This window comes from Molothrus ater, chromosome Z (assembly GCF_012460135.2).
Source record: "Molothrus ater isolate BHLD 08-10-18 breed brown headed cowbird chromosome Z, BPBGC_Mater_1.1, whole genome shotgun sequence".
NCBI classification, from domain to species: Eukaryota; Metazoa; Chordata; class Aves; order Passeriformes; family Icteridae; genus Molothrus; species Molothrus ater.
Window position 1 is genome coordinate 31,371,194 of NC_050511.2, and position 27,956 is coordinate 31,399,149.

At 38.0% G+C, this 27,956-nt stretch overlaps 1 protein-coding gene across 5 annotated transcripts in view; it reads right to left on the bottom strand.

The window, feature by feature from the left end:
- Positions 1–27,363, bottom strand: part of NFIB (nuclear factor I B) — a 169,999-nt gene extending 142,636 nt beyond the window's left edge. For all 5 annotated transcript variants that reach the window (XM_036402809.2, XM_036402807.2, XM_036402806.2 and 2 more), the window contains exons 1-2: positions 27,058–27,363; positions 20,483–21,014 (exon numbers count right to left, since the gene is read on the bottom strand). In XM_036402809.2, the coding sequence (XP_036258702.1) occupies positions 20,483–21,014; positions 27,058–27,087 (562 nt within the window). In that variant the 5' untranslated portion in view covers positions 27,088–27,363. The remainder of the gene's footprint in view (positions 1–20,482; positions 21,015–27,057) is intronic.
- Between the last annotated feature and the right edge of the window lie 593 nt (positions 27,364–27,956).

Sequence of the window (27,956 nt, forward strand, 5' to 3'; positions counted from 1 at the left end):
TCACAGTTGAACTCCGATGTATGTGTTCTAACCTTGCTTACGTAATTCCACCACTAAGGGTAAAAACTGCACAGGTTCCACACAGCACAAAGCCAAAAAATCATTATCTAGAATTTACAATTTTAGAAAATCATTATCTAGAATTTTAGAAAATCATTATCTAGAATTTACAATTTTGCTGAGCCAAACGGAAGAAGTAGCAAATAAGTACAACAAGATATTCACAAAACAGGTAACTTAAACTCTCTTTGAGTGTTCACATAAACATAACAGACAGTGGTAAACCCCCCCAAAACCAAATTTAAATAACAGCCATCATTAAAACAAAAGAATGTATAGCAATGATTTCATCCTGTAATTCTTTCTTGAGGTACTGCATCAATGGCTTATCTTAACTTCACTTTCCTAGTTTACTGCTTAGCTATGAACGTGGAAGTAATTGCAGTTGCTGGCTTCTAACTCTCTCTGTAAACTACGGAGAGATAAACTGCTATTACTGCAAATACACACTACAAATAATCATGTTTTGACAACATAGGCAAAGGATAAAAAAAATCTGAAAAACACCAAAAGGAAAGCTGATGAGAGCAATCATAAAGATTGTGGCAGAAAGTACACCAAGGTCACTTACGGCACATATTAATTTGCTGTAGGCCAAAGGTTCATTCCATTCACATGAACAAATGGGTTCATATTTTAAAGTAGAGGCCTCCGAAAAATCTGGAGTTGTTTAGATGCCTCAGATTTCTCACTTCTCAGCAAATGTGTGAGAATGCTACCTGCCACTTTCAAGTATTTACTTTGTATAGGAAATAAATTTCTGCAACTCATTAAATCCATAAGGCACATATTATTTTGATATTGTTATCTGGATGAGTGCTATGCCAGAGTCACAATTTTGTGGTTTCCAGGATGAACCTCTCAAGTGTTCTGGCAGAAATATGCTATTGTATTGTGTAATTTCTTTTCACTCCTTCCACAGAGAGTCTTCAGAAGAACTGCCCATGCTATCCAAACACTTTTTATCAATGAAGACTGTACTAATGATCTTCACCATTTCTTATGAACTACCATGAGCTTTTGACATTAAACATTTAATTTGGAAGGGTATTTAACACACTTCAGTATGATTCTGTGGATAGGGAGCATATTACTTAAATGGGTAATCTGTACACTACAGAGTGAAACACACTCCTTCTGAAGCTTATGCATTTATACATGTCAACAGTCAAACTAAAAAATTTAGCTGTGTCTGAGGAGTTTTGAAAATCAAAAATGAAGAAAGAGATATTGTCATTTTAAAAACACTATGAATTCATTAATGAAACTTAAATGATGCTTGATCCAAAAAGAAATCATAGCAGCATATGGCATGGTCCTACACTTTCATAGGGTTAGAAACTTTTATAGATTACCTTTTTTGCATCAATAGCAATGACAGCATCACAAGAAGCATCAGCTACTGATCTCCTAGAAAATACCAGGCAATTCCAAAACAATCTACTAGATGAACTCATCCTTTATATTTTTATATATGTTTTAGTTAGTTTATTTTCTTTTGAACTAATGAAATTTCCTTCTTAGCAATTTTTAAAGCATAATTGTGTTTATTTACAAGGTGTCCTATTTGGTTTGGTGTATTGAGATTTTGTAACAGCTATAAAGATTAGGAAATATGTTTTCAGTATAATTAACTGAAATCTGGTTTTCTATGACAAAATTTTAGCTGCCTTCCAGAGTTTCCTCTACTGACAGCCATTTTAACAACTATCATAGGAAAAAAAAGTTAAAAATCTAAGCATTTATAAGCATCAGAGCACGATTTCTCCATTGACTTTAGATTTTATTGCCAGAGATAAGATATGTAAACACAATAGTTGTTGTAAAGAACATGATGTAGAACATACTTATTGATTTATGCTTGTGAAAAAATATTTTCTTATTCAGAGAATTTAATTTCAGAATACAGTACCACAATGAGTATCAGAAATTACCAAACCAAATCAGTTTAATGATTTGTTTTATCTAGCAGTAAGAAAGTGCTAAGAATCACAGCCTGCAGGTTGGAATGCAGCTATACCATGCTGAGTACTGCTTTAGCACAGAATTCCACACCAAGCATTTCAAATACCACTGTGCACCACAATCTCCACAGAGCTGAAGATCCTGCTGTGCTTGGTGCTGAGCTGAGGCACAGAAGGATGTGGATCTCAAATACCTGCATTCCTTCTCCACTCAGACACTCAGTTGCAAGTCTGTGTAAAGCATTTCTAGAAGCAGCAACAAAAAGGTAGTGTGTTTACATGAACAGTTGTCATTTCTTAGATAGGTATTTCAAAAGGGAAATTCTGCAAAACTCTTTTTGCCTTCCAAAGGTGTTCACCTTCAGCAAGAGCCCCATAACATAGCAGAATGACAGGAGATCCTGTTATCTTAATGACTTAACAGGGTAAATTGGTTCTGATGAAGAAGATTGTTATTTCTCCTGAGATACGAGAGAGAAATATAGAAAACTATAGAGAATGAGACAAGGAACCACTTGTTACAAGTAGTCTTCTGAAAATAAACAATGAACTATTCAAAACTAACTGATTGGCTTCCTTCTTGTTCAGAGTCAGTTCTACTTTCTTCCCATGTAGTCACAATCTTCTGTAATGTATTTCCAAATTCTGGCAAGGATTGATTTAAAATATCAGAAAAAAATCTCAAACCGGAACAAAGTCCTATTTAAAATTTAAAAGAGCCACAAATGTTTGTTACATTTTTTTATATTTAACCTTACACAAACAAAAGACAAATTCTGACCCTAAAGAACTTACATTTCTTGGGAATTGAGACAGGGTAGGCAAATTAAATAGTGTGCACAATTGTATTTCAGCAAGCTTGATCTTATACACTTACTATTTTGAAAATGTTAATTCTGCATAGTTCCAAAAAATAAGAAAAAAAATTTCTGCTAATTGAACTAATTACCACTAGCAAATAAAGATGACAATATCTCAATACAGAAAATTAATATAAGTGCTTGCTTGATATTTTCATAATATAAACAAACTTTCTAGAGATTTTGCTTGCCTTTTTTTTCTAAAATCTTTCCTATTAGTATATATGAAAACAAATGTGTAAATTGTCTTTCTCTCAGTCTCAAGACCTGTTCCCTGGAAGTGAGAATTTTGTAATTTTGGTTGATGTTCATCTCCATTCTGCTTTTTTAAGCATAGTATAATAGATTTATGTTGCATATTTAGCATAGGTCTGATCTTTCACAGAGCTCAATTTAAAATCTAGAAAATACTCCCTAAAGCATATTGTTTGCTTCTCCAAAGCAATTACTTCTAAGTAAACTGGTACATTTCAACTCACATTAAAAATAATTAAGAGTATAACTCCTAATCATTTCCTAAAAAAACATGAGGGAAAATAACAGGTCTATGACAGAGAAGGAGGAATTGTGATAACCACAGTGCAGAGATACAGATGACATAGTAGAAAAACCTATAGTAAACATTTTTCCCCTAATGAAAAGTATGCTTAATTATGCATCTTGCACACTGAAGGAAACTTGACTCATAATAATCAGAAAAGATAAGGAGACAAAAAGATGCTGTAAAGTTACAGCTTATGAATAAAAGCACCACCTTAGAAAATGTTACTTTCTCAAGTAACTGCACAGAAATTTTATTTATATTCTAGCTTTTGCACATCTGTTAAATACCAGTCCCTCAAGCCTTGCCTATTAGACTTTGAACACTATTTATTCATTTTACAGAAGTAAAAGTATAATCATTAGATTATACTTTAGCAGGAAATTTTACAAGAATTTGCAACTATGCAGAGGAATAACACGCCTCCTGTCCACCCACCCTGCAGTTGCTGACAACAACCTAGCACTGTAGGCATATTTGAAATCTTACTCCTCTTTTCCCACTGATCCCATGAAATGAGTAACAGTAGCTTATTGTCTATTACATGGCTCATGGAAATCCCAGGCCATTGTCCTTGTCATGCGCAGACTGACTGTAAATTTTAAGTGCAGGGAATCCAAAGCATGGATAAAGTGCTAGAACTATTGTGCATGCACTTCATTATTGATAGAGACTCCCTTGGCTTTTGAACATCAGATTTTTAACCCTGACACATAATGGCCCAACTGACCGGCCCAGATATTTTGCTATTCTTTTCTACATCTATTTTATTAGAACCTCTGTGCTACAAGGGACAATGAATGATACTTGTCCCTATCTTCAACTGCACAACCCAAGGAAAGTTCTTAAAGGAAAGCAAAGGAACTGGACTTGCTCTCCCCAACATAATCACCTTTTGCTGTTCTTTTTTAGTTGCTTGCAGTATTACCTACTGGCCATCCATGCTTCCACAGCAAATGCCAAGTGAACTCTTTGACTGTAATACTTCAGTTAATTCAGCCAAAGCAGCATAGACTTGAACTGCAAGACCCAAAATACCTAAAAATTTTACTGAAGGCATTTCTTTCTGTTTCCAAAACTCAAAAAACAATGATAGTCTTTAATCTATGTGCCAAAAGCCTCTTTCAGTATCTAAGCATATCTGAACATCTGCAATCTGGTTCACAAACTTCATACAGCATGGGTATGGGACAGTAGCAACCGTGCATAGTTAGATATAGTATTTTCCCTAGAGTAAATAAAAATATGTAAGAAAGGAAGAGAGACACAGCATATAATGAGAGTTGCTCTTGGTAATAATCCACTTTATAGCAACAGATAACAGTGTTACTATTTTGCTATTTTCTTTTAGTCCAGATAAAATGTTTCCTCAGAGTTTTCTTTAACAGTCATGAGATTATCACAGTTGGTGCAACAGATGTTGGTCCCTAGGAAGAATGGCCTGATCCTGTAAAACCTGCTTTCTCATGTGCAGGCCCTTTGAAATCAGTGGGATTTATGTAAATAGGGATTTGCAGGATTAGGTTTACAGTCTAGGGAGTCTGCAGTACTTCAGTCATACGTGTTCTAGTTTTGTTGCCTGGGAACTCAATGCACCAGAATAGCTTCTGAACAGGCCTTTAAAGAACATCCTTTACAGAAGAAATATGAATCTGAACACAGTCCTTGCAACATGAATTCAGCATTAGGACTTTGAATTACTGTAAAACAACCAAATAAGATTCAAAGAGATCAGATGAGATCCACATTAACCTACAAAATACAAGAAGAATGTCCTTCAAATTTACAACTGTGAGGAAAGGGAGGAAGATAAATCAGAGATTCTTTTTTCCTTTCTTTGTTTTTCTCATTGTTCCTAAATAGAACACAACATTCCATATGTATATTTTCTTCTTCCAGCATTAAAACCCAGAGGTACAAGCATTCTGTATAAAGTAACTTTGGGTTACTAAGGAGACAGAAGAAGACAGATTACTATTCAGAAATCAACAGACCTGTCTAGTTCAGGGGTTGCAAAACTGGTGCTGTTGGCAATAAAGATGGCATCTTCCAGCACCCCCTACTCACACACACTCTGGGGTTGTCCTCATGCAGCCCCTGCCCACTCCTCCCTAGCCCCACACCCTCTCTCTTCCCTCACCTCACCCATTCCCCACATCCACACAAGTTGTGGCAGGAGCTGGGTTACTGCTGCAGTTTTCATTGGCAAGGAGGCACAAACAGCTCAGAGCCACCTAGCACTCAAATAGTGACAGAATCCAAAAAAGCTGATGAGTGTGAATTGTCTGTGAAAACACTCCGTGAAGATAGGAAATGCTGGCATATTTATTTATCACTGATGATGTCCAGAGGAGCAGTTACTCTGCCACTCAGCTGTCTGCCCCTCAGGCAATGAGAAATACGTCAGCATGGCACTGGTGGGGCCTCACCTTGAATCCTGTGTTCAGTTTTGGGCTACTATGGCAAATACTTTGAGGTGCTGAAGCAAATCCAGGAAAAGGGCAAAAGAGGTTGCAAAAGGTCTAGAGAAAAACTTCCATGAGGAGCAGTTGAGAGAGTTGGCATTCTTTAGCCTGGAAGTAAAAAGAAGAGTCTCCTCCTGAGAGGAGACTTTGGCACTCTCTCTGTAACGATCTGAAAGGAGATTGTAGCCAGTGGTTGTCAGCCTCTTCTCCCAAGTAACAGGACACAAGGCAAGAGGAAAAGGCCTCAAGTACCACCAGGGGAGGTTTAAATTGATTATTAGGATATAAATTGATTACTAAAAGAGGTGTCAAGCACTGGAACAGGCTGCCTAGGGAAGCAGCTGACCTGCTATCCCTGGAGGCAGTGAAAAGAGGAGTAGATGTAGCACTCAGGGATTACTGGTGAACTTGGCGTTGCTAGTTTCCTAGTTGGATTTGATGATTTTAGAGGTCTTTTCTAACTTAAGTGACTCTAGAATTCCATGTGCCACTTTCAAAGAGGTCATGTGTTACCAGAGACAGAGAAATCATCAACAAAAACCAAAGGCACTTTTGTCAATAAAATGCATAATGCAAGGATGTGTACCAAACAACATGCAAACTCACTGGAAACTACATATCAAACACCTCATGACAGACACAGTCATATGCATATATTATTATTATTATTATTGGAAAATAGAACACACATATAACAGAGACAAGTTCAAATTAATCTGTAGTTACTCCAATGGGCAAATTTTTCCAGAGTAGATTGACATCATCCTGTAGGGAACCCAAAGGAGCAGTTTACATGAAAGCACATGAAGATGCCAGATGAATGCAATTTTGCTGCTTTCAGGACCCACATGAGGCTCCTCAGACCTCACCATGATCTTTCTGGTTATCACTATGTTGTTATAATGCATAGGCAAACTTTGGCAGAATCAAATTTAAAAACTGTAGAGTCTTTTTGGAACTTTTGTAACATGTGTACATGAATCAATAAATTCTGTTCTGTTCATTTTGACACCTGTTTCCAGGGCATTATCCACTACTACTGCCATTTCATAGTGTCTCAACTGCACTTTCTGGTCTCTGACAAGGGTGCCTATCAATGGCAAGAGAAGTGTCATGAGCACAGAGAAGACGGAATCTCATTCTACTGTAACATGGAATTTAAGGAAAAAATCTATGTATAGCACTCTCTGTAGGTTCCTCACCAGATGGAATAGGGAGTTCTGTGTTAATGCTCATCCTACTGTGATACACATCAGCAAGCCCAAGTTACCAATAATATGACTTGAATTCTGACAAGGTCAAACTGTCTGGACTATATTTAAAACACTTTTATCTTACTGGAATAGGATAATGTGTTCTAAGACTATATACCAGAGGAACATAAGACTCTTCTGCTGATTTAACCTAGTCTCAGAAGCTTAAGCTCTATACCATGCTTCAGGTCAATTACAGCTGAACAATGCAGAAGAACAGCACAGGACTCTAACACAACACTGGCCTTCTGATCAGAGACTAAGCAGACTTTGTCCAGAAAATCAATTTAAAGACCACAACAATCTGAGAGAAAGTTTGTGTGATTTTAGTTGCTCATTGTTTGAGAATTCAAAGCTCAGAAAAGGAGGAAATTTTACTACTGTATTAGCACCACTGAACCCTGAAATTAGAAAGAATATCAAGTGATCACCTGAACCACTTCTCTGCTAGATCAGGTCATGTCATCTTAGTAGATGCTCCCTAAACCTGTCCCTGATTTAAAAAACATTGTCCTCATCATTAGAAAGATCCTGAATTTTTTTCTTGAGCATATTCATAACTGATGAAATGTTGTGGCTTTACCTCTTCACCTACCTATAAGGAAGGCTAATCAGAAAATTAGAAAGTTTCTGGCTACCTCCAAATAATTCAGACTTTTTTCCTCATGTACATAGAGCAACCAAAACTAGACAGCATTGAAAAACATCTTTAGTTCTTTCAGTTGGATGCAATTGTAGTGTGTGAGTCCTTCCAACAATTATTGCAACTTCATTCTAGGACTTGGTTCACACTACCGAATGATCAATATAAGTATTTGACTCTATGACGATCCTCATCCTGAACCTGAATTACATCTTTGAATGCACATTCTTTATGTCACACAAATATTGAAGGACAAACAACAGATTAATTGCTGGCCCTAATGCTGTGTTTGTGAGTGCTAAGAAGCCATTCCAAATGTTCCAAAAAGGATTAATGCAGTATAACAAGTCTATTTAATTACTGAAAGACCAGTGATCCTCATTTTACTATAAGCAGCTTTTCCTTTATTTGGAGGTTGTAAATAGAACAGAAATCACTACAGGACAACTATAATTCTTGTACCAGAATATTAAAGTTGTATCCACAATATAGTGAAAAAATGTATGAACAGCCAGGAAGATCTACATAATGCATTTGTGTATGATAAAGCAAGATCAGCATATATTTTAAAATACACCAGAACTCCTCACTTTAAAGTGCAAAAAACAACTTTATGCTCTAAGTAACAATTTGATATGTTTTCTTAACTAAAAAAAAAAAAGGGCAGCAATTAAGCCAGTTAAAGTAATTATACATAGCTTTACAACAAGTTCCCTTGGGTTTAATAAAACCACCTAAGGCTGTGGCTCCTACAACATAAGCCTCTACAAGTCACTGAAATGCAGGCCATAAACTCACCTATGAATGCATATATGGCAAAATCACAACCTGATATCCTTTAAATTCTATGTCTGAATCCAAAGGGCCAATCAATTTTTCAATTCTCTTTTCTGCACAAGCTGGTTATTCTTTAACTGGAAGTTAAACAATAGAATAAGTTTTTATGTTAACCCTTGTTTTGCTGTAAACTGCACTGCTTCAGTATCAGCTGGAAAAAGGCATGGACATACTTCATTTTTTGAAAATTATTGCCACTTCCCACTCTGAGAAGCAGACACAATAATTTCGTATGTGTTGGTATGGCTAGCTCATTACCAAAGCTAAAATATCATTATAAAGGAAGGAATGAGGAAAGCAGTGACTGAAGGAGTAAAAGTAGATGGCATACTGGGTCCAAAAAACACAGGCTACTAATTACTTAGGAGCGTTTCACTACAATCAGTTGGGGCTTCAGGGAAAGCTCGGCCCTCTAAGACTCAATCCTGGACTAAGCCCCTACAGACCAATGTTGTGCCCATCAGCTGCCTCACAAATCAGACTTCTCCAAGTCTGGGAGATGAAACAGGAAGGCCAGCATGTTCCAGATAATAGGTACACGGTTACATTAGCTTGGGGTTTCATCTCACACCTCACCAAATTCCTGACCATCCATCCTGAGCATGGGACCACGGTACAGGAACTTTAGTATTCAAGTGGCCCACTTGACTGAAAACCTGTGGTGAGAGCAGAGAAGACAGGAAAGCAGACTGAGCTCATAGGCCTCCCCTGCATGCACCGCAGATGCCTCCTTTGTGGTTGAATGTTGATGAATATCCATACAGTTGTCCCAGAATGAGTGTTTCTTTTATCTTTCTGTCTGGAGTATATTTTTGCTTTACTGTCTCAGGGCAGGGAAACTCAGAGAGCTGTCTGTGCCAGGTCCCATCCCAAGGGCCAGCCCTGCCCTGACCGAAGCAGGGGTGACTGGAGGAGCACTGCTCCCAGTGCCCCGCTCCCCTGTGAGGGGCCAGCCCTGCTGCGGGGTTTCGCTCTGACACCTCTCCTACGGAGCAGTAACACCGCAGGGCTCAGAGGCAAGGAATGCTCTGCACCGGCCCTCCCTGCTGGGGCAAGTTCCTTCTGTCTGGGCATGAGAAAATTGGGTACAACATTGCTTTATGTCACAGAGCCCTCTTGGGGGCTGGGCACCAGCACATGGGTTTTGCTTGCAGTGGAATACAGGGACTTTTTAGCCAGTACTTATCTCAGTTTTTATCACAATCCTCGCTGGGCCAACATTGAAGCAAGATGTGTTCTCTCTCCCCGGTCCAGAGACACAGAGATATTAATTAACTTGCCTGCAGTCACCCGGTGAGACAACGGCGGGGTTGGGGACCAGGGACAAGGATTTTTAAGTCCTTGCAACTAAACATTGAGTCATACTTTACATTGTCATCACAGCCATAGCATTCAAGTTCCTCTTACACCAGCATTCCCACCCTCTTCCTTCAGAGGAACTATGTAACTGCAATTAGAAATCACACCTAGCTTGCAGAGTTTCACACAGAAAGAAAATGTTTCAACATATACAAGTGCACAGGAATGCTGTATGTAAACAAACCATCTGATTTCTTTTTCAAGAATCAAAAAGGAATGAGTTTGCAAAGAAATCAGTTGTACTGCAGAAACACGGACCTGCTCATGCTGTGAAAGTCAGTGCACAGTGCAGTGAAAGAATATGGAGTTTAAACTATGTCAACTCGATTTAATAAATCCACTCATATGAACAAAGTCTAAGGCTAAGGAGTTAAAAAAAGAGCATACCAATTATCTGATGACCACAGGAATACAAATTTACTTGCTTAATAATGGTACTAGTACTATAATCAGTACTAGTCTATAAGCTTTCTTAACCTAGCCACAGTTTTTTGACAGATCCAGCCACTGATTTTGAAAGGCTCTACTTCCTAAAACAGTGTCACAATGTGGCACATAATTAGATGTAATACCCATTTCTACAAAATAAACTGTCCCGGCAGTCAAATTGTTAGTAATTATGGGAAGCACAAAGTCTACATCAAGAAGCTGACATTAGCATCTGAGATACTGACAGTAGGTAGCCTGTCAGGGTAAGCGGCCAATGACTGCCCCCCACCAAGAATAATTCTTAAGGACAAGTAGCTTCCACTAGAAATAATGTATTCCTATTGGTTGTTTTTTTTTACAGAAGTCATATAAAGATTGTTCTCCCTCCCTTTTACTAAGATTAGATACTGCATCAAGCATCGTGTTTAAAGTCCTCTGCTTTAGAAACCATGATTGCTTTTAAGTACAAGCTAGGTCATTAGAAATTTATGTTTTGGTATTAAAGAAATCAATAGCCACTTATGACATTGACAGGAAACACTCCTCCATTTCTCGCCAAAAATCTATTTTGATCACTCTTGTGTCCTAAAAATTGAAATACTGTGCATACTTATTAGATTTTCATTACAAAATATATTCAAAGCAGAACATTCTTCCCAGCACATCCCACTCAAACAAAGCTCACAATGAAATGGGATTGACTAAGACCAATTGCGTTTCCCCTTGAAAAAAGTAGTGACCCCGTGCACCCCAACATAACAGGAATGCACAGCAGTCAGAGAGGGGATGGAGGTTTCCTCCAGCTCTCAGAAATTCCCTCACTACCTCTTCTACTATGAAGGACTATCAATTTGTCCCCCTCACTGCTAGCAGACAATAGGTGGTGACATCACCAAAGGACTTCCAAAGGAGGGTACAGATGCTCTGGAGGGACACTGAAAACCCACTGGGGTGTAAATTCAGGGCCGAGGTCTTCTTGTCAGCAACCACCACAAAGAAGTGGAGGAAGTGGCATGGCCACTGAACAATTGAGAGGTCAAGCAGTTCACAGCCATTTCATGACCCAGACAAACCAAGGTCAAGAGATTCAGGTAGCAACTTGGCATGGGCATGAATTACAGCACAAATGAATTGTTTTAACAAATCAGCTTTGGTCAATTAAACCTAACAAGATGTATTGCATCACATAGCCAGGTTCTTGACACCAAGGCCAGGAGCTGAGGCCAGCCTTGCAAAACACATCTTTTAACATGGCATAACAAATTTAAGGTAATCCCTCTAGAAACTGCAGATGTCAGAGTAAGTTGTCTTGATTAGGAGAAATTTTCACACTTTTAAATCAGGGACACTGGAGTGGAGTTATCCCTTCAAAAAGTCTGGCATCATTTTCAATGGCATTACTCAGGCAATGGAAAGCTGATGCTGCAGTAAGTATATTTGCTATCTCTCAGACACAATGCACATCCGTAATAATCTTCTAAACATTTCGCTGTTAGCTACTTAACAAAAAAGGCTGAAAATGGTTTGGCGTTTTAGCCCAATGCAATTCACAAGCAAAAATATATACTATTTTAATTTCATTCAATTTCTAAAGGCATAGAGTTTGTAATTACTGAATTCTAAAGTATGCACACTGTTTTGTTTCTATTTTAAAGAAAATATGCAAATCTTATGACACCTCAGAAGACGGCTTATGAGGGATATGGCAAGGAAATTGACTGGAAATTAAAATAAAATGCTAGATTTAAGATAAATAGATAACTATCTTTCAGTTGTTTAAATTGATTCTTTATGAAAAAATGTGTAGTAACTCAGGTTAATATTGCATGGAGATCAGGAAGTCAAATACGTAAACAATATGTTCAAAAGATTCATCTAATTCAAAACTTATAATTATCAATTGTTAAATAATTCCAAACAATACAGAATATACTTACCTGTGCACACCATTTGTCTCCAACAATCACAGAATTTTTTCCCTAATTTCTCAACAACCACACCAAGTTTCTCAGAGTTCACTACCTGTTCCTTTTTGCATTTGGCTTTCCTGTTCACCTTCTAAGGAAGAAAAAATGGGAACAGTTTTGATCAATATCCATATGTATTTTATTCAGAGGGGAAATAAAAAGCCCACTTAAAGCCACTGAGATGTCTTTAGTGAAGGTGCCTTTATGGAAGGACACCGGAAAACTTGACATGTCCATTCTACTCTGGAGATGTGCAGTTACTTAATAAAAAAGTGCAAGGTTTCACTGAGAAAAAAGAACACAATGATTGAAGCTTAGCTGAACACAATCAATGAGTCAGCTAAGTTTTCTTTCACACCTTTCCTCATCACAGTAACTTCTCCTTATTTCAATATTATTTCTTGGAGTAAAAACAAACAAACATACATGTCATTTAAAAATTCCAAACACCAAAGGCAGTTAGGAACAAATTAAGGTTAAAATTACTCCAAGGTCCCCATAATTTTAAGTCACCTTTCTGACCTGAAGAGGGGTCTCATATAAAGTGGAACATAACACACAAGAGTCATAAGGCATGAAGGCAAAAGCTCTGGTCCTCAGGTAATCTAAAAACATTCGAAACACTATGACTGATAAACAAACTTTAGACTATCAGCAATTTCTGAAAATGACCCCCAAACACCAAGTGGCCATCTGAAGTGCTCATCTCCCACAACTCTTTTTGAGGGCAGGGCAGAAATGGGACTGGGTGGAGGGGGCAGGTGGACTAGGATAAAAGTCACATTACAATGTTGATGTTCCCAAGAAGCAGCTAAAGAAATATACTTATTTAAAATTTAAAAAGCACAATATGCTTCAGGAAAGGAAAGAATCCCCCTCAGAGAAGAACTGGTGGGGAGAGCACAAGTAAACTTTTTGTCAATAAAAAGATGATGGGGGGGAAATATAAACAACTGTGCTAGAAGAATGCTTCCAGGTTCACACTGCTTTCTCTAAGAGCTAATAATCTGAGATTTACTTCCCTTTTACTAGCTTCTGAGACTTTCAAACCTCTTCTAATCCAGGTTTCAATGCTCTGAGCCATGGTTTTGGCAAAAACTTCCAAAAATTCCACCAGAGTTTAAAATTACAAAAATTAAAAAAAGATGCAGAGTAAAATCATGAAACCTCCCTATAATTAATGACATCTTGTTTGACATCTGTCAAACAAACTGAATAGTATCAGAGACTTTCTTCCCTTTTCACAATCACTTAGTATCTGTAAAGCAGCTCCTCATAAGGAGCTTTCTTCACCCCACAATGGAAGGAGCAACCCTATTCAGTTAACATAGCCATTTAACTTGATCTGAAAACCATCCTAGTCCCAGCAATTACATCAAAGAAACATTTCACCTTGCTGTTCAGACGGGAAAGTAGCACTTCAGGAAACCTCTTGAGTTACAGTGTTTGGCATTGTGGACCACCATTTCAGAGGGCCACCTGTCCTTGACATGACTATGCTACTACACTAGCAGCAGGGAAGAGGAGAAGGAGGAAACACAGGGAAAAAAAAGAAAGTTGGATAAGGAAGTGGACTTGACAGCAACCTCACGCAATTAACTTTAAAATCCAGCCTGCAGTGGTATTTAGCATTCAATTATTTTAACGAAGTTTTCACAGTTACAGTGAATTCAAATATGCATGAACATTTAAGAAATTTAAAACATAAAATCCTGTTTTAAATTGAGGTATTCCCTTTATTAATGAGTCCTCTTGTATATAGTTCAGAATAATCCTTTTTGTTCACAGTATTCTGTCTGAAACTACCACAAAGCAAGAATTTTTTGATTAATTTTCCATTCTTTACTTTATCGCTCCTTGTTTTGAACTAAATGTCACTCATAAATTAACAATGACCTCTATGTTTTCAAGTAGCTGAACAGAATTTATTTAAACTTAAGTTTCTTTTATCTTAAACACAATTGATGCTATTAACCCTGTGAAAATTAGTGTATCAGGTAAGAAAAATCAGAATTAGGTAAATGTTCCTTCCTGAAATGCACATAAATTTAATTCCTGTTAACAGTAAATAATTTAGCACTAAATAGTGCTAAATAGTGGAAAATTTCCTTTTCTTTTTCACGACCCACATTCCTGCTCTTAAGAAAGCTTTTTTTTAAATTTAAAAGAAAAAATTAAACATTTTGAATTCTGCAAACCTACTACCTGAATGCTAGTTCACACATCAATGTTCTGAAAAAATTAAAATTGGTAAGTGGCCTTTCAAAATGTTTCAGTATCCTAGATCTTCATAAGCAAAGTAACTATAATAATCAATTGAGAAATATTATTACATCCATATATAGACTGGATTAACCTCCATTCCCTAATGACAAATGTGTTTCTTGCCCATAATTTTCAATACAATAGAGACAGTCAACAACGAAATAGTTATCCAAAATTTTACGTTAGAAAACTAGAAAATAATAATAACAGTGTCTTTTTCAGTTCACACAAAAAAGTTTTTTAAATTTGCGTTCTCTTCACCCCTCAACAGACTGGAATTGTCCAGAGCAATTCAGATTTTAAAAGGTTGATTATTCCCTATGAGATTTGTAAACTACTAAAATCTCTTCTCGTATTAGAGTAGACAATATATAAACTCATATTTCTGGTTCTGTACTGGCTTTCTGATTCAAAATTTAGATTTAGAGCAGGGGATCGCATGCCATTTCACTGTGCAAGAAACAAGATCCTGGAGCATATAGAAGCCTGTAGGTACAGGCATTAATAACCTCTATTTCCTGCTGTTCCTGCTGTAACTCATCATTTGCTGTGTAAACTCCCAACAAATCACCTTGCACTTTGATATATCTTTCTGCAAAACAGGTAAAATGTTCTACTGTGTGTTCCCAGGTAAAGTATTCAGAAGGAGGCAAATCATTAAGATTAAATGAAGTAGAAACAATCAGCAAATGTTCGATTCATCTAAGCTCATTGCTTTTTTATTAATTGTATTTGGGAACATCAGTGCACACAAAAAAAGGTGAACCCTCATCCAAAATCTATCTGGGTGGCATGGTATTTAGGCATATGACCATAATATGACTTAACCAAGAACTGCTTATAACATTATTTTGAGTGTGATTTTAAGTGGAAAATTCATGTAGTCACAGCAAACTAACCAAAACAATATCATTATCATTTTAAAATATTAACAGAATGACTACACAATAAATTTTCTCAACTTACAGAATGAAAACTCAAATGTAATGTGAAACTACTATGCAAACCTCTTTCAAAATTTGAGCTCCCTATAGACATAAATTGACAAAAATCAAAAAAGCTTTTAAAAAGATTAAGCCATTGATAAACCCACCCACTCCTGCAATTCAGACATATCTTGTTAAAAAAGAATTACAATTCCTTCTGGAAGAGGGCATGTTTTCCAAGTAAGACAAGACACACGTGTTGCCAGGACTGTCTGAATTGGGAAAGCGATATCCCCACTTGGCTGGGGATTGCCAGTTTGCTGGCATTAAGCTCCGGGCGGAAGCGTTTCAGCTTGATGCGGCGGCAGCACCCTGGACCCAGCTGAGGTTATCTGCAAGAGCGCTCTTCAGGAGCGTGGGCACCACACCGGGGTGTGCCCGTGCCCCCTCCCACGCTCCCCCCAGCACGGCACAGCACCTGCAGCACAGCAGGGCACTGCCAACCTCCCCAGCATAGGGCCAGCTCAGCACGAGAGCCCTGCATACAAAATTCTCCCCTTGGCCAGCCAGTGCCCTCGCTGCTCTCTAATCTTTCTCTTGCTTTTTTCCTTTTTTTCCCTGGCCCAGTACCCCCCCCCTCCAATCCTCAAGAGACAGGACACAGTCTAGCAACTCAGGGACTTACATAGGCCAGGCTTCCTTCTGCGCAGCCCTTTGGGTAGAGCTGCTAATCCTTCTTATTAATTAATGAGATAATAGCAGTTAACTGGAAAGCAATATTAATGTTAACTATCTAGGAAACTTCCAAGAGAAATGATTTATTCTTTTTGCCAATTTCCTGATAACAAAGTTGCACAGCTGGAGCTGTGGTAGCATCTTGATGGTGTAAGAAGTTAAAAAAAGGAAGAGTGCCTGAACACTACGGGACTAAGGACATCTGCATCTATTTTCTTCCCTACTCCCTAGATATTTTAAAAGAGCCTCTCCTCCTTTGACTCCAGACTTTATTAACAACTGGGAACGGGCTCCCCCAGCTATATCACCCTTCCATAAGGACAAAGGAGAGTGTAAACAGTAACATGACTGTTCAGAGAAATGTACTCTGAGACACATGCGCTAAAAACACTTAAAAATCTTAACATTTACATGTAGCACTGCTTCAGTTCTTTAAACTCTCAAACTCCCAAGGTGTACTATGCTTCATTCAGTATATGCTGAAATACCTAACATCAAGTTTGCATTTTATTCATGCTGCAAAAAAAATGTAGTGGAGATGATGAGGGAATTCAGAATTCTGCAGACAAGGCACATTGCTATAGATATTTTAAGTTTTAGAAAAAAATAAGACAATTTCTAGCTTTTTTTTTTTTAATTAGTCACTGTAAGAGTAAGTAAAACATCCATCTGAAGGAGAGATTTATATTATCTTGGTTCTGTTGCAGCAAACAAGTACTGCAGCTTTCATTCACTGATTGTCAAAAACTTTCCAATGTGCCCACTGCAATGCGGATGCCAACCAACGAATCAAAGGCATTCAGCAACTAGACAAAGAGGGTCTGATGCCAACCTCGGTGCCACTGGCAACCATTATTGGCATCAAGCACATTGTCTGCCTTTTTTTCCCCTCTCCTGGCACTCGACAAACAAAATGGCGGTTCTTGTAGCAACGGGAACACAGTATAAGCGCTGCGCTGAATTAAATACCATCAAATGATTTTATGGACTGAAATTCATTTCATACCAAATGATAGACACTCTCTGATGTTCACAGGAAAAAAAAAAAGGACAATTCTGTCAATAGAAACAATGTTCACACCATTTTCAAGTTTGGGTTTTATAAACGATCTGTGTGGGACACACGCACCCCCCTGATACACACAACAAGCAGAGCCTTATAGAAGCCCGTTGTGATTAATAGTTATTTTCATGTTAAACATTGATCACAATGTGTACTTCCCATTTTCTTCCTCCTTTTCAGTCAAAGGAGCAGCATTGCAACCTATGTCAATCCTCTTTTTTTCTTTTTTGTCTTTTAAGAAGATAGCATAAAATGAATAGAGGGGAAAAAAGATGCTGAATTTTGAGATGAGCGAAAAGTAGCATCTGATGAAGTTCATCAATGATAGGACTTCATTGATCAGTACTTATTTCTTCTTTCAAGGCAGACATGGAAGTAGAAGCTCTTTTTGTTAAGAACTGAAAACATTATTGACACTTCTAGATCTGGAAATTGTCAATATATTGTAACATTACTCTGTACTGCAATGCGGATGCCAACCAACAAATCACAGACATCCTAGGCTAAACAAAGAAGGTCTGATGCCAATCCTGGTGCCACTGGCAACCATCACTGGCACTCGAACTATCCTTCCTCCCCTTTTTTTCCCTAATCTTCTATTTTAAAGCAACAAAAAAAGCAAACTACTTGGCCCCTTTTTTCATTTTGTGTGCTAATTCCTTCTTCATATTTTGTTCAGCGATTTAATTTTTTTGTGTTTCCACTTAGCTTTTACATGGTGCTATTAGGCGTTTTATATGTTCTGAAAGATAAAAAGCAAAACACCACAGGTATAATGCAACATTTTTGGTTGACTTCATGCATATCTTTCACAGAGCCTGGCACTCTCAATCGAGTACCCTCAAAAGTGCCACAATTAACCTGATTTCAATGAATATAGAGAATCAAAGTTTGATAAAATGGAAAAAAAAATGACATAGACAACTTAATATGACTTTTTCAAGAAGAGAGCCAAGAGATGTTAATGGAAGACTTAAAGTAAAGCAACAAAATACAAAAGACATGCAGTTAGCAATTAACAAAAAGGTCTTCTACGAGTGACTTGGAAATAGAAATTAGCCATCTTCATTTTCAGTATATTCTCAAAGTAGCATTGTGTAACTTTGAAAGTTATAATATTATAACATGCTTAACTTCCTCATTTCCAATTAGACAAAAGTGTTTTAAATAAACTTATATTCTCAATACATTTAGATCAACAAAATCAGCTATGCCCTGAAATTCCTTCTCCCACTTCAAGTTACTGCCTTTCAACAACTTATAAGTCAACAGTGTGTTAAGAGTACTCTGACCCCAGTTTCTTTGGCTCAAGAGGTACTTAAACTGTTTTGCCTCCCTTTGTAGTTTTGACTTTTAGAGACAGGTAAATCCATAGAATTAATCAGTAAGTTATGACTTACACTATATGCATTCATAATATAATTTGATTTTTTTTCCTACAAAAGGAATTTAAAGGTAAAAATTACTTGTAATTAAGCTACTTTGTTTAATGTTGTCAAAGAAATCTTTCTTCCTGTATTATTTGGGGTCAGATTTACTAGACTACGCAGCTACTTAAAGTCACTGTAAAATACATAAACGTGTCTACCGCTGTGCCGAGACAAAAAAAACCCCAAAAAATACTAGGGGCAGTGTGGGGGTGGCGGGAGAAGCCAATATTTTTTTCACAACAAATAATATATACAGTCACAAAAGCAGTTCTTCACTTGCATGAGTAAATGCTAAAAGATAACTACTTAAAACAAAATATTTCATTGTGCAGCTCTCCTCTTAAAAAACGGATATACACCAAATGAAGCCATGGAATTTTAGGTTTTTGTTACTAACAAAATCAATTCAATTTGTTTTGCAGTTAAATCTCATAGTTATTTACCAAGCATCAGATAACAGCCTGCCATCTGCCCTTCTGCAGGCCATTTCTACCTACTACCAGGCCAAGTTGTGAAATGGCCCACTATCTGCAGATGGTCGAACTTTCCCTAGTTGAGATCTGTGGCTAAAAAAGAAATGCATTATTACTGCTGATCAGCCAGCATTACAAAGACACTTAGAACACAGTATCATTATCAGAAAGAACCAAAATGACCCTAAACAGAGAAAAAGTACTTTGGAAGGCTTACTATCAGAGAAAAAAAAAAAGAAAGAAAAAAACAAACCAACACCTTTATCTACTTTCAGCCATTTACAATTTTAGGGAACCTGCCTATGGGTATTGTTATTGAATATCCAATATATGAAATATGGCTAGTAGGTTTTCCCCTGACATGTGATTATCAGAAGCCCTGTTTTTATTTTCATTCTGTAATACTAAGTTTAAGAAGCTTTTCTATAGAGCTCCTGCAATTTTCCACATTTCAATTACCTGCCAAATAAAAGTATATGAGTGTCATTATGAAAATACACTCTTCATAAAAACTTCTCAAAATATTATGACCTGGATCTTTGTTTTAAAGCTCAAATAGATAAGATGAGCTACTGATGTAAAATATGAATAAAACATTACATATTGTGTGCAGCAATTCTGATTCTATTTGGCATTTACATGAAATACAGCCGTGATAAAGTATTTTCAAGCTTTGTTTTATAGGTATGAGAAAGTCTACAATTGCTCTTCAATGTGCTCAGTTTAAGGATTACTTCTTGATTAATTATAACAACAAAGACAATAATAAATATTTGTAGTATTTGTTGTGACTGTGCAATTGCATATACCTGCATCTGTTCTTAATAGTACTGGGGTGGGGGGTTTTGTTTTGTTTTTCTTTAAAAACACAATTTGAAAACAATGTTTTCTGAAGTCACAACTATGTATTGCCACTTTTTCACAATAAATAAAAGGCAACTTCAGTGGAATGAAAGTACTGCCTTGGTACATGTCTCTCTCGCTCATGAAAGAGGCACGCGTGTCAAATATGCATGTCACACAGGTCTGCAGGAATTTGTGTGCGTTTAAGTACAGATGTATATATGCTGATTTACAAATGGATATGTAGCCACACTACATCTATGGACCACAGAACAATGTTTCACTGGAAGCCAGCCCACAGGGGAAACAGGGCTACTTGGAGTCAGAGTCTGACATACTAACATAGAAACATGACAGTCTGCTTCCTACCTTGCTCCTGCACGTAGTATGCCAAAAACAAATCAAGCTCCTTGACTGATACTGTTATGTGATGTGGCTGGACGCAAAGTGCTGGATTTGTGCAATGTGGGGATTTCATGAGACGTTCTCCATCCGTACTTTCCAAGGGGATGCCTTTGAACAGGATCACCATGACTAGATCCAGACGCCAGACTTTGTCAGCCTGTCGCAGGCAATCGATTCTCCTAATCTTGCCCTTCTGGTCAGGATTGGACAATACACAGCATGGGTGCTTCTTCCCAGTAACTGTGAGCACAAAATCCTCCCGGAACTCTTGGCGAATATCTTTGCGCAGCTTGGCCAGGAGCCTGGATGCCCACTTCTGTTTAATTTCAGGCTTTTCACTAAGTAGCTCATCCTTGACTGCTCTTTCCTCATCCTTTGACATTCGTTTCTCATGTTTTTTAAAGTACTTGCGTTTTCGAGCCTGAAGATTGAACCAAGTATAGGCAATTGCACGGACATGTGGAAGAAGTGCCTCAATGAACGGGTGAAATTCATCCTGTGGAAAGAAGTGAAGGAAAAAAAAGAAGAAGAGAACAAGAAAACTCAAAGTCAGCAAGTTCTCATAACCAAAGCACCATCAAGAAACATTTTTGAAAATCTTTAAGTGAAATACGAGATGAAGAGAATAAACACATAAAATTTACACAAATTTCATATTTCATTCCTTGAAAGAACTATGTGAAAATTTTATTTTGTACCTCCCCTCACTTCATCCCACAACTCTGCAGAGACAACACAATTTAAGAGATGCTACCAAGATGTTTTGTTCCTAACATTTAAATATTTGAACAGCTAACATCAAGAAAAGTACCATTGCACAAAGAGGACACTGCACGGTTTTAAAAAATCTGAGCAGAAATGTTCAGAAGGCTGAGGCAAATGCCACAGTTCATTTCTCTTCTCTGTGGCACAGAAACACAAAGCATATACATGCTCAGTGTAATGCCACACAGTTCCCGCTTTTGGAGCATGCTCTCAGCAAGAGACTGCTGGTGGCACAAAGAGCATGCGCCATTAAACTTGATCCATTTTCTTATCAAACGTCCAACATTCCAGCACTGAAACAGCACCATTCCAGTGGTGGTAACTAGAGAAACCAGTATAGAGTAAGGAAAAGCAGGCAAAAGACACATGTCATATACAAATCCTGAACAGAAGCTTCTGTACTTTCAGCTCTTCTTGATTCCCTCCCACCACCCCAAAGCTCTGTAAAATTAAGACTTTATGAAGGTGAGAACAAAAATTACATTTATGTCCTTCCAGCAGTTCCACTGTGAATTTTGAGGCCCCACGGAGTCAGTTAATTTGCTAACTGATCACATGAGTGCGGCAATTTTTCTAAACCCCTTAAAAATCAATCTGAGGTGTACAATGAAAATTGGCAACTTGGCACAAACTTTGCATTCTTTGTGTTTCTACATGCTGTGGCAAAGAGACATTATGAGTCCACCGCTGGTCCAGTGCTGCTTTTGTGAGATCCATGCCATTTATATACAGTTTCAAAATAACCCTTTCTGTTGTCTGGCTTCACCTGCAAGTTCTTATCTTCTGCCTAGCAGCAATATGGATTGCATTAAGGAGGTAATGCTTAGTTGTTGTCTACAGGCACATCCTATAGCAATTAAATTAATTTCATTTGTCTGCTTAAAGTACCATCCTACACATCCATGTTAATATCTAAATAGACCTTCCCCAAAAACTTATTTTCCATTAACAAGTCTGCTGTTTAAAACACTGCAATCTGCTTATCAAACATTACTATATTTTGGGTTGAAAGGGAGACCTTAGGGGAGGTATCCTTCTTCCTGTGTGTAGGGATATTTAGTTTTAAATACCACGCAGATTGCTCATTATACTTAGTGGCACAGTGCAATCAAACTAAAACTGAACCTTTTTTATGCAATTATATTCAAGAATACAATTAACAAACTACTATTTTAGTTACGCTGCCAGACAAGGAATGAATTATGTTTAATCAATAGGCTGATTAACTCCATTAGGTAAAAATGATGAAAGTATAACTAATGGTCTCAATTATAGAATGCAGACTGCCATTGCAGAAGCTTCAGGCAAAGAATTCCACATTTAAATCTTTGAATTTCAAACAAACTTCAAAATTTCCTGAATGTTGCAAAACCCACTAGATCTAGTTACCTCTCTAACCATCCTCAAATCAAACAGAAAACAATAGAAAAGTTACAAGCAGTTTACCTATGATCATGTTGTCTTCATAGAAAAAAAAAATTAAGCAAAGGTGGGGGGGGAAAGGAAAAAAAGAATAGAGAGGCAATATAGGAAGATACTTCAGGACATAAACAATTTCATTACAGTATGATGCTTGTCAAAGACCTACAAAGGCAACAATTAAACTGATTAGTAGTTTCCAGCAGAGATTTGAACAATTCTGTTACTATACTGGTACATAAAACTAGGCCGTGGAAAGAGTTAAACCACAATCTGTTCTTTGTGTGGGAAGGCAGTACTGCTCTGAGCAACCACAGCCCATGATAAGACTTCCCTATCTTCATATGCTTTCTGATGCCATGCTTTTTTCCCTTTCAATTATAACTACTAAAGAAAGTTTATTTTTTCTCCTACAGAAGTCATCTTAATTGAAGTATTGATTTTTTTTTTTTTAATTAGTGGAAGCATAACAACCGTACTGTGTTAAGTCCTCACAATTCATTTTAGGCTAAATAAAACAGATTTACTACAGATTTTGAAAATTCTCACAGCTGGGGCTAAAGGTGGGGTGAAGGCCGGTGGCTGAAGAGCTTTTGGAGAAATTAATTTTTGCCTCAATACAATGATTTCTCCTACATCTAAACAGACTTTGGCATTTATAACTTAAAATGGCAATAAAATAATCATGGACGTATTCTACTTTAGTAAAATACTGCACATCTAGTTTTAATTTTGAAGAAGAGCATCATAAATTAATAAATTATTTCAGATTGACTATGCCTTGAGGTAATGCATATAGTATTAACAATAATAAACTATAGCACTTTATATCTATGAAAATTTTATAGAGAATTTCACTGATTAAATTCCAGTCTGTAGTAGTTGAATATTTCCCTTTTAAAAATAGGGAGAAAAAAACCCACAAAAACATGCACACCAGAAACTCCAATCTTTTAAAAACTGTATTCAGGGTTTTCTTTCACAGTATTATTAAGTTGTAAAGACATACATATAGGTGAAAAGTGTTGAGAAGAAACACAGCAAAGAACATTCTGTTTGAAAGAAATTTTTTCAGATTTTTTGAGCTATTCACTGTGCACCTGGAGCATTTTCAAATGAAACTACTACTTGACATAGGGAAGTGCCCATAAAAACGATCCTAAATGGACATTTGCAATTAATCACATTCTCACACACATTCTCCACCAAATCTCCTAAAAAGATATCAACAGAATTTTATTTTTTCTCCTTAATATTCATATAGACAATAGTAAATTATTTTTTGTTTTTATGTGGCACTTGCTCATGTGCCACAGTTGCTCTTGCAATGAAGCGATTTATAAAGGTAAGATTTTCAAATGTCATATCAAATAGCTAAGGTAAACCATTGTGCACTGGCAATTTAAATTAAAATCTAAGTTACTATACAACATCTATGTTCCTGGTAAAGAAAGGAAAAAATAGCAGTCATCTAATGACAATAGGTAGGCCAAGTTTTCTTTATTGAAAAGATAAAGAGGATATGCAGTGCTCTTCTCCTATCTTTCACTTTTAAACTTTGTATCAGCCCATGAAAGCTCAAATTGAGGACTGTGCAGCAAATACACCGGGCAGAAGTATGGAAATTTTATACAGAAAGCTTCATCTACTCAACTTCCCTGCACAGATTTTCTCATGCCTAGTGAAACATATAGGCACAAAAGAAAATACTACATATTCTGAGATTTTGGACTACTGTAACATAATAAACCATGGCAAAAATATCACAAGAGAGCAAGCACTAAAAGGCATGCAGTAAACTGCATCCTATTCATGCCTCATCAAGACTGATAAATCCAGTTTCCAGTCATTCCAAAACATAGAGAAAGTGGGAAATTGAGGAAGGGAGCCTGCAAAATTAAATTGCATTTGGTAAGTTTTCTTCTACTTTGGAGTTATTTTCACCCACAAAACTTTTATTGTAAGTGTGATGGGTAACACTCAAATCGACAAGATTTGTCTTAAAGCTGTACTTTGGATTTAGACTTGTTATTAAAACGTGCTTCAGCACTGTCTCAGCACAAACTGAACTACCACTTTCATCAGCAGCTCCATCCAAACAGGTGTTCTGTGTTTACTTTTACCAAAACATTTTCTTCTGAACCTTTGCTAACACAGTCAATGAGCATTGCAAGAGTCCTAGAGACAGAGAATACAATAGAGAGAACAATTGTGGCAGTAATGTTTTAATGCAGTTGCTACTCCAAGTGAAATGAATCAATCTTTTGCCTTAAACAAATAAAGAATACCAGATTTAAGTTCTCATTACTGGTGTCAGTTTAATTTTTAATTTATATAGAGAAAAAAAATAATTTCTAAACTTCTCTTATAATTCCAAGCAGGTAGAAAAAGATTCCAAACTAAAATCAATTTGTTGCAACTGTGTTACATGTATGTATTACCAAATGTTAACTGTCCCTGCATGGCACATGGTAGAGTATGGTTGTAAAATATTATGGAGAAAGTAGCAATGCACAAAAGCCAAAAACTGCTTTCTTGGATTAATGGCAGTAGAAGTACAATGTGGCATTTTTTTATACACCTGAGTGCAGTATTTTAATACAAATTTGAAAAGAATGAGGAAATCTATTACATCAATGAGTCCAAAAAGAAAATATAATTTTTAAAAAGTCATTAGAGAAGGAAACAAGATCGTGAAATACCGCTGTAAAAGAGGTGGTTGTGAAAACCTGTGTCTCAAATGCAAAAACTGCTTTCTTAACTTGTACTGTCAGGTTTATATTCTGATGCAGAGGTCTTATTGCCCATCAATAATTCCACACGGTGGATAGCCTACACAGAATTAATTTTGCTAACCACAGATTCCACGCTAAGTAGTTATTTCTATGTGTGTACCTGCAAGCATGTGCGTCTCTGTTACACAAAATGCTTCTTCCTATGTTTCTCTTTTGAAGAAGAAATATCTCAATAACACTTTTTTCTAGCTTTCTTCCACTGCAGCTCACGTTTACTTACTGAAAATATCCATATCTAAGTCAATCACACTTAGATGCCAAACAAAATATAAACAATAAAAAATGTGTCAGCCAAAAAACTGCAAGACTGTGTCCAATCACTGAATAAGCCTTATCATTGTTTCCATCTTCAATCACAATTTATGAATACTTTAGTCCTTTCGAATTACAATGGTTTGTAACTGCGGAATAACTTAAATCATGCTTATTTATTCACGGTGCAACTGTAAGTGCACCGCTGGCCTCTCCGTAGCAGCCTTGGAGCAGACATTATTTTCGCACATTTTCTGCTTCTTTAGCTATTTGTTACACCAATGCAGAAGCAAGCAGTTATCGCTTAATCAGTTTACATCACATCCTCCTAAGACAGACTTTCACGAAAGCTGAAAACTATCCCCGGGCTTTGAAGACAGGGTTTACCGTCCGAAAAAGGCTCCGGTGCCCCAGCGCTCGCTCGCCGATACCGTACACCGGCCGAGGACGCTCCAGGGCCACCCGGTGAACTTCTCAAACATGCTTCCGAAACCCTTAAGTTTCAAAATCTGCGCTTTGCCGCGGCGCGGACCCCCGCTCGGGCTGCCCCCTGCCCTCCTCGCCCCGCTCCGCACCGCGCCGACCGCCGCTCCCCTCCCGCCGTCCGTCCCGGTGACAGCCGCCGCTCGCCATCGAAAAGCGGCCGCAAGCGCGGCTGTAAGAAAAGGGTCGGTCTTTCCCCGTGCTGGGGAGAGGGCACGCTCCTCCGCCGGCACCACACTTCAGCGGGGAGGGGGAAAACGACGTGCCCTTGTATAACCGAACGAGAAAACACTGCACAGCTTGGTCATCCCCGCTCACATCTCCCTCATTGTTGGCAGCCTGCATATTATTAATTAAGCGTAAGACGGGATTACTTCGCACCGGCCAGTGGTCGTGTTTTGTCAAAAAAACCACTTTTCCTTTCAAATCCTTTCATTAGGCTGTGTGTAAACAGGCGAGCTGAAAAGAGTGCAAATCGCTTGATTCCAATCAAATCAATACTTCTCAAACACGGTATTTTAGCATAATTATGCTCATTTCCAGTTTGTTAACCTTTGACTTCTTATGCACCAACAATTAACAGCATTTGTCTACGGGTGACACTTTGAATGGATCTCCCCAAAACAATGGCGTGGTACAGTTTATTCTTTAATATTCCCTCCTGAGAGAGGAGTTTGGATCTGACAAACAGTTACGACTGTGCTTTAACCCGTTACAACTACTAGCAATGACTCATTAATAACCCACATACATATTTTTTTTAAATCCCAACAAACACGTGAAAATAAACAAATTAACAAATAAATTAAATAAAAGCGTCTATACCTGAGTGAGACAGATTGGAGAATACATCATGACTTCGCTTTGAGAACACGCAGCCCGGAGAGCCCCTAAGAAAAGCCTCAAAAAGGAATAATTTCATCTATTCATTTTACAGTCATCTGAGACTCAAGGAAGATGAAATCAATCAGGACGGGGCTCTGCTCTGGATCACCACAACTTCACAACAAACCCCAGTCCTCCTTAAATAGCCAAAGATTCAAGTTCACTCCGTGTGCTAGATTTCCCGGGGTGAAATCCAATCTACACTTTTAACCCTCTTGTAGTCGGCGGCGCAGGAGTCTTGCTTTTGCTGCTGCTGCTGCTGCTGGTTGTTTTGCAGATGAGGGGGGAAGGACTCGGGGGGGGGGGGTTGGGAGGGTGGGCGGGAGGATTTTTTTGTTTGGCTTTTTTTTATCCTTTTTTTCTTTTTTTTTTTTTTTCCTTTTTTGTTTTTTTTTTTTTTTTTTGGGGGGGGGGGGGCGGTGTTTTTTCTTTCTTCAGAAGTTGGTGGTGCTGCCGTAATAACACGACACTGTCACCACGCTTTCGAAAGTTCAAGGTTACAGCCCGGAGCGGAGCAAGAGGCTCCCGAACAGCGATGGCAAGCGAAACTTCGCCGGGCGGTCGGGACCGTGCCGCGGGGGCGCGCCGAGGCGGGGGCGCGCTCGGGCGGGCAGAGCGGGCGGTGCGGCCTGCGGGCTCCTCCGGCAGCCTCTGCTCGCCCGCCCGTCCTCTCTCTGCGGGCAGCGGCGAGAGACTGCCTTCCAAACGGCCACCGTAATAAAATGATCTCCTGGAAATTCAAACGATAAATCTCTCCCCGGCGCTCCCACCCGATTTGCTCTCAACGTGTCCGTGAGTGTCCCCCCCCTACCCCGCCCCTGACTCTGCAAAACTTGGAA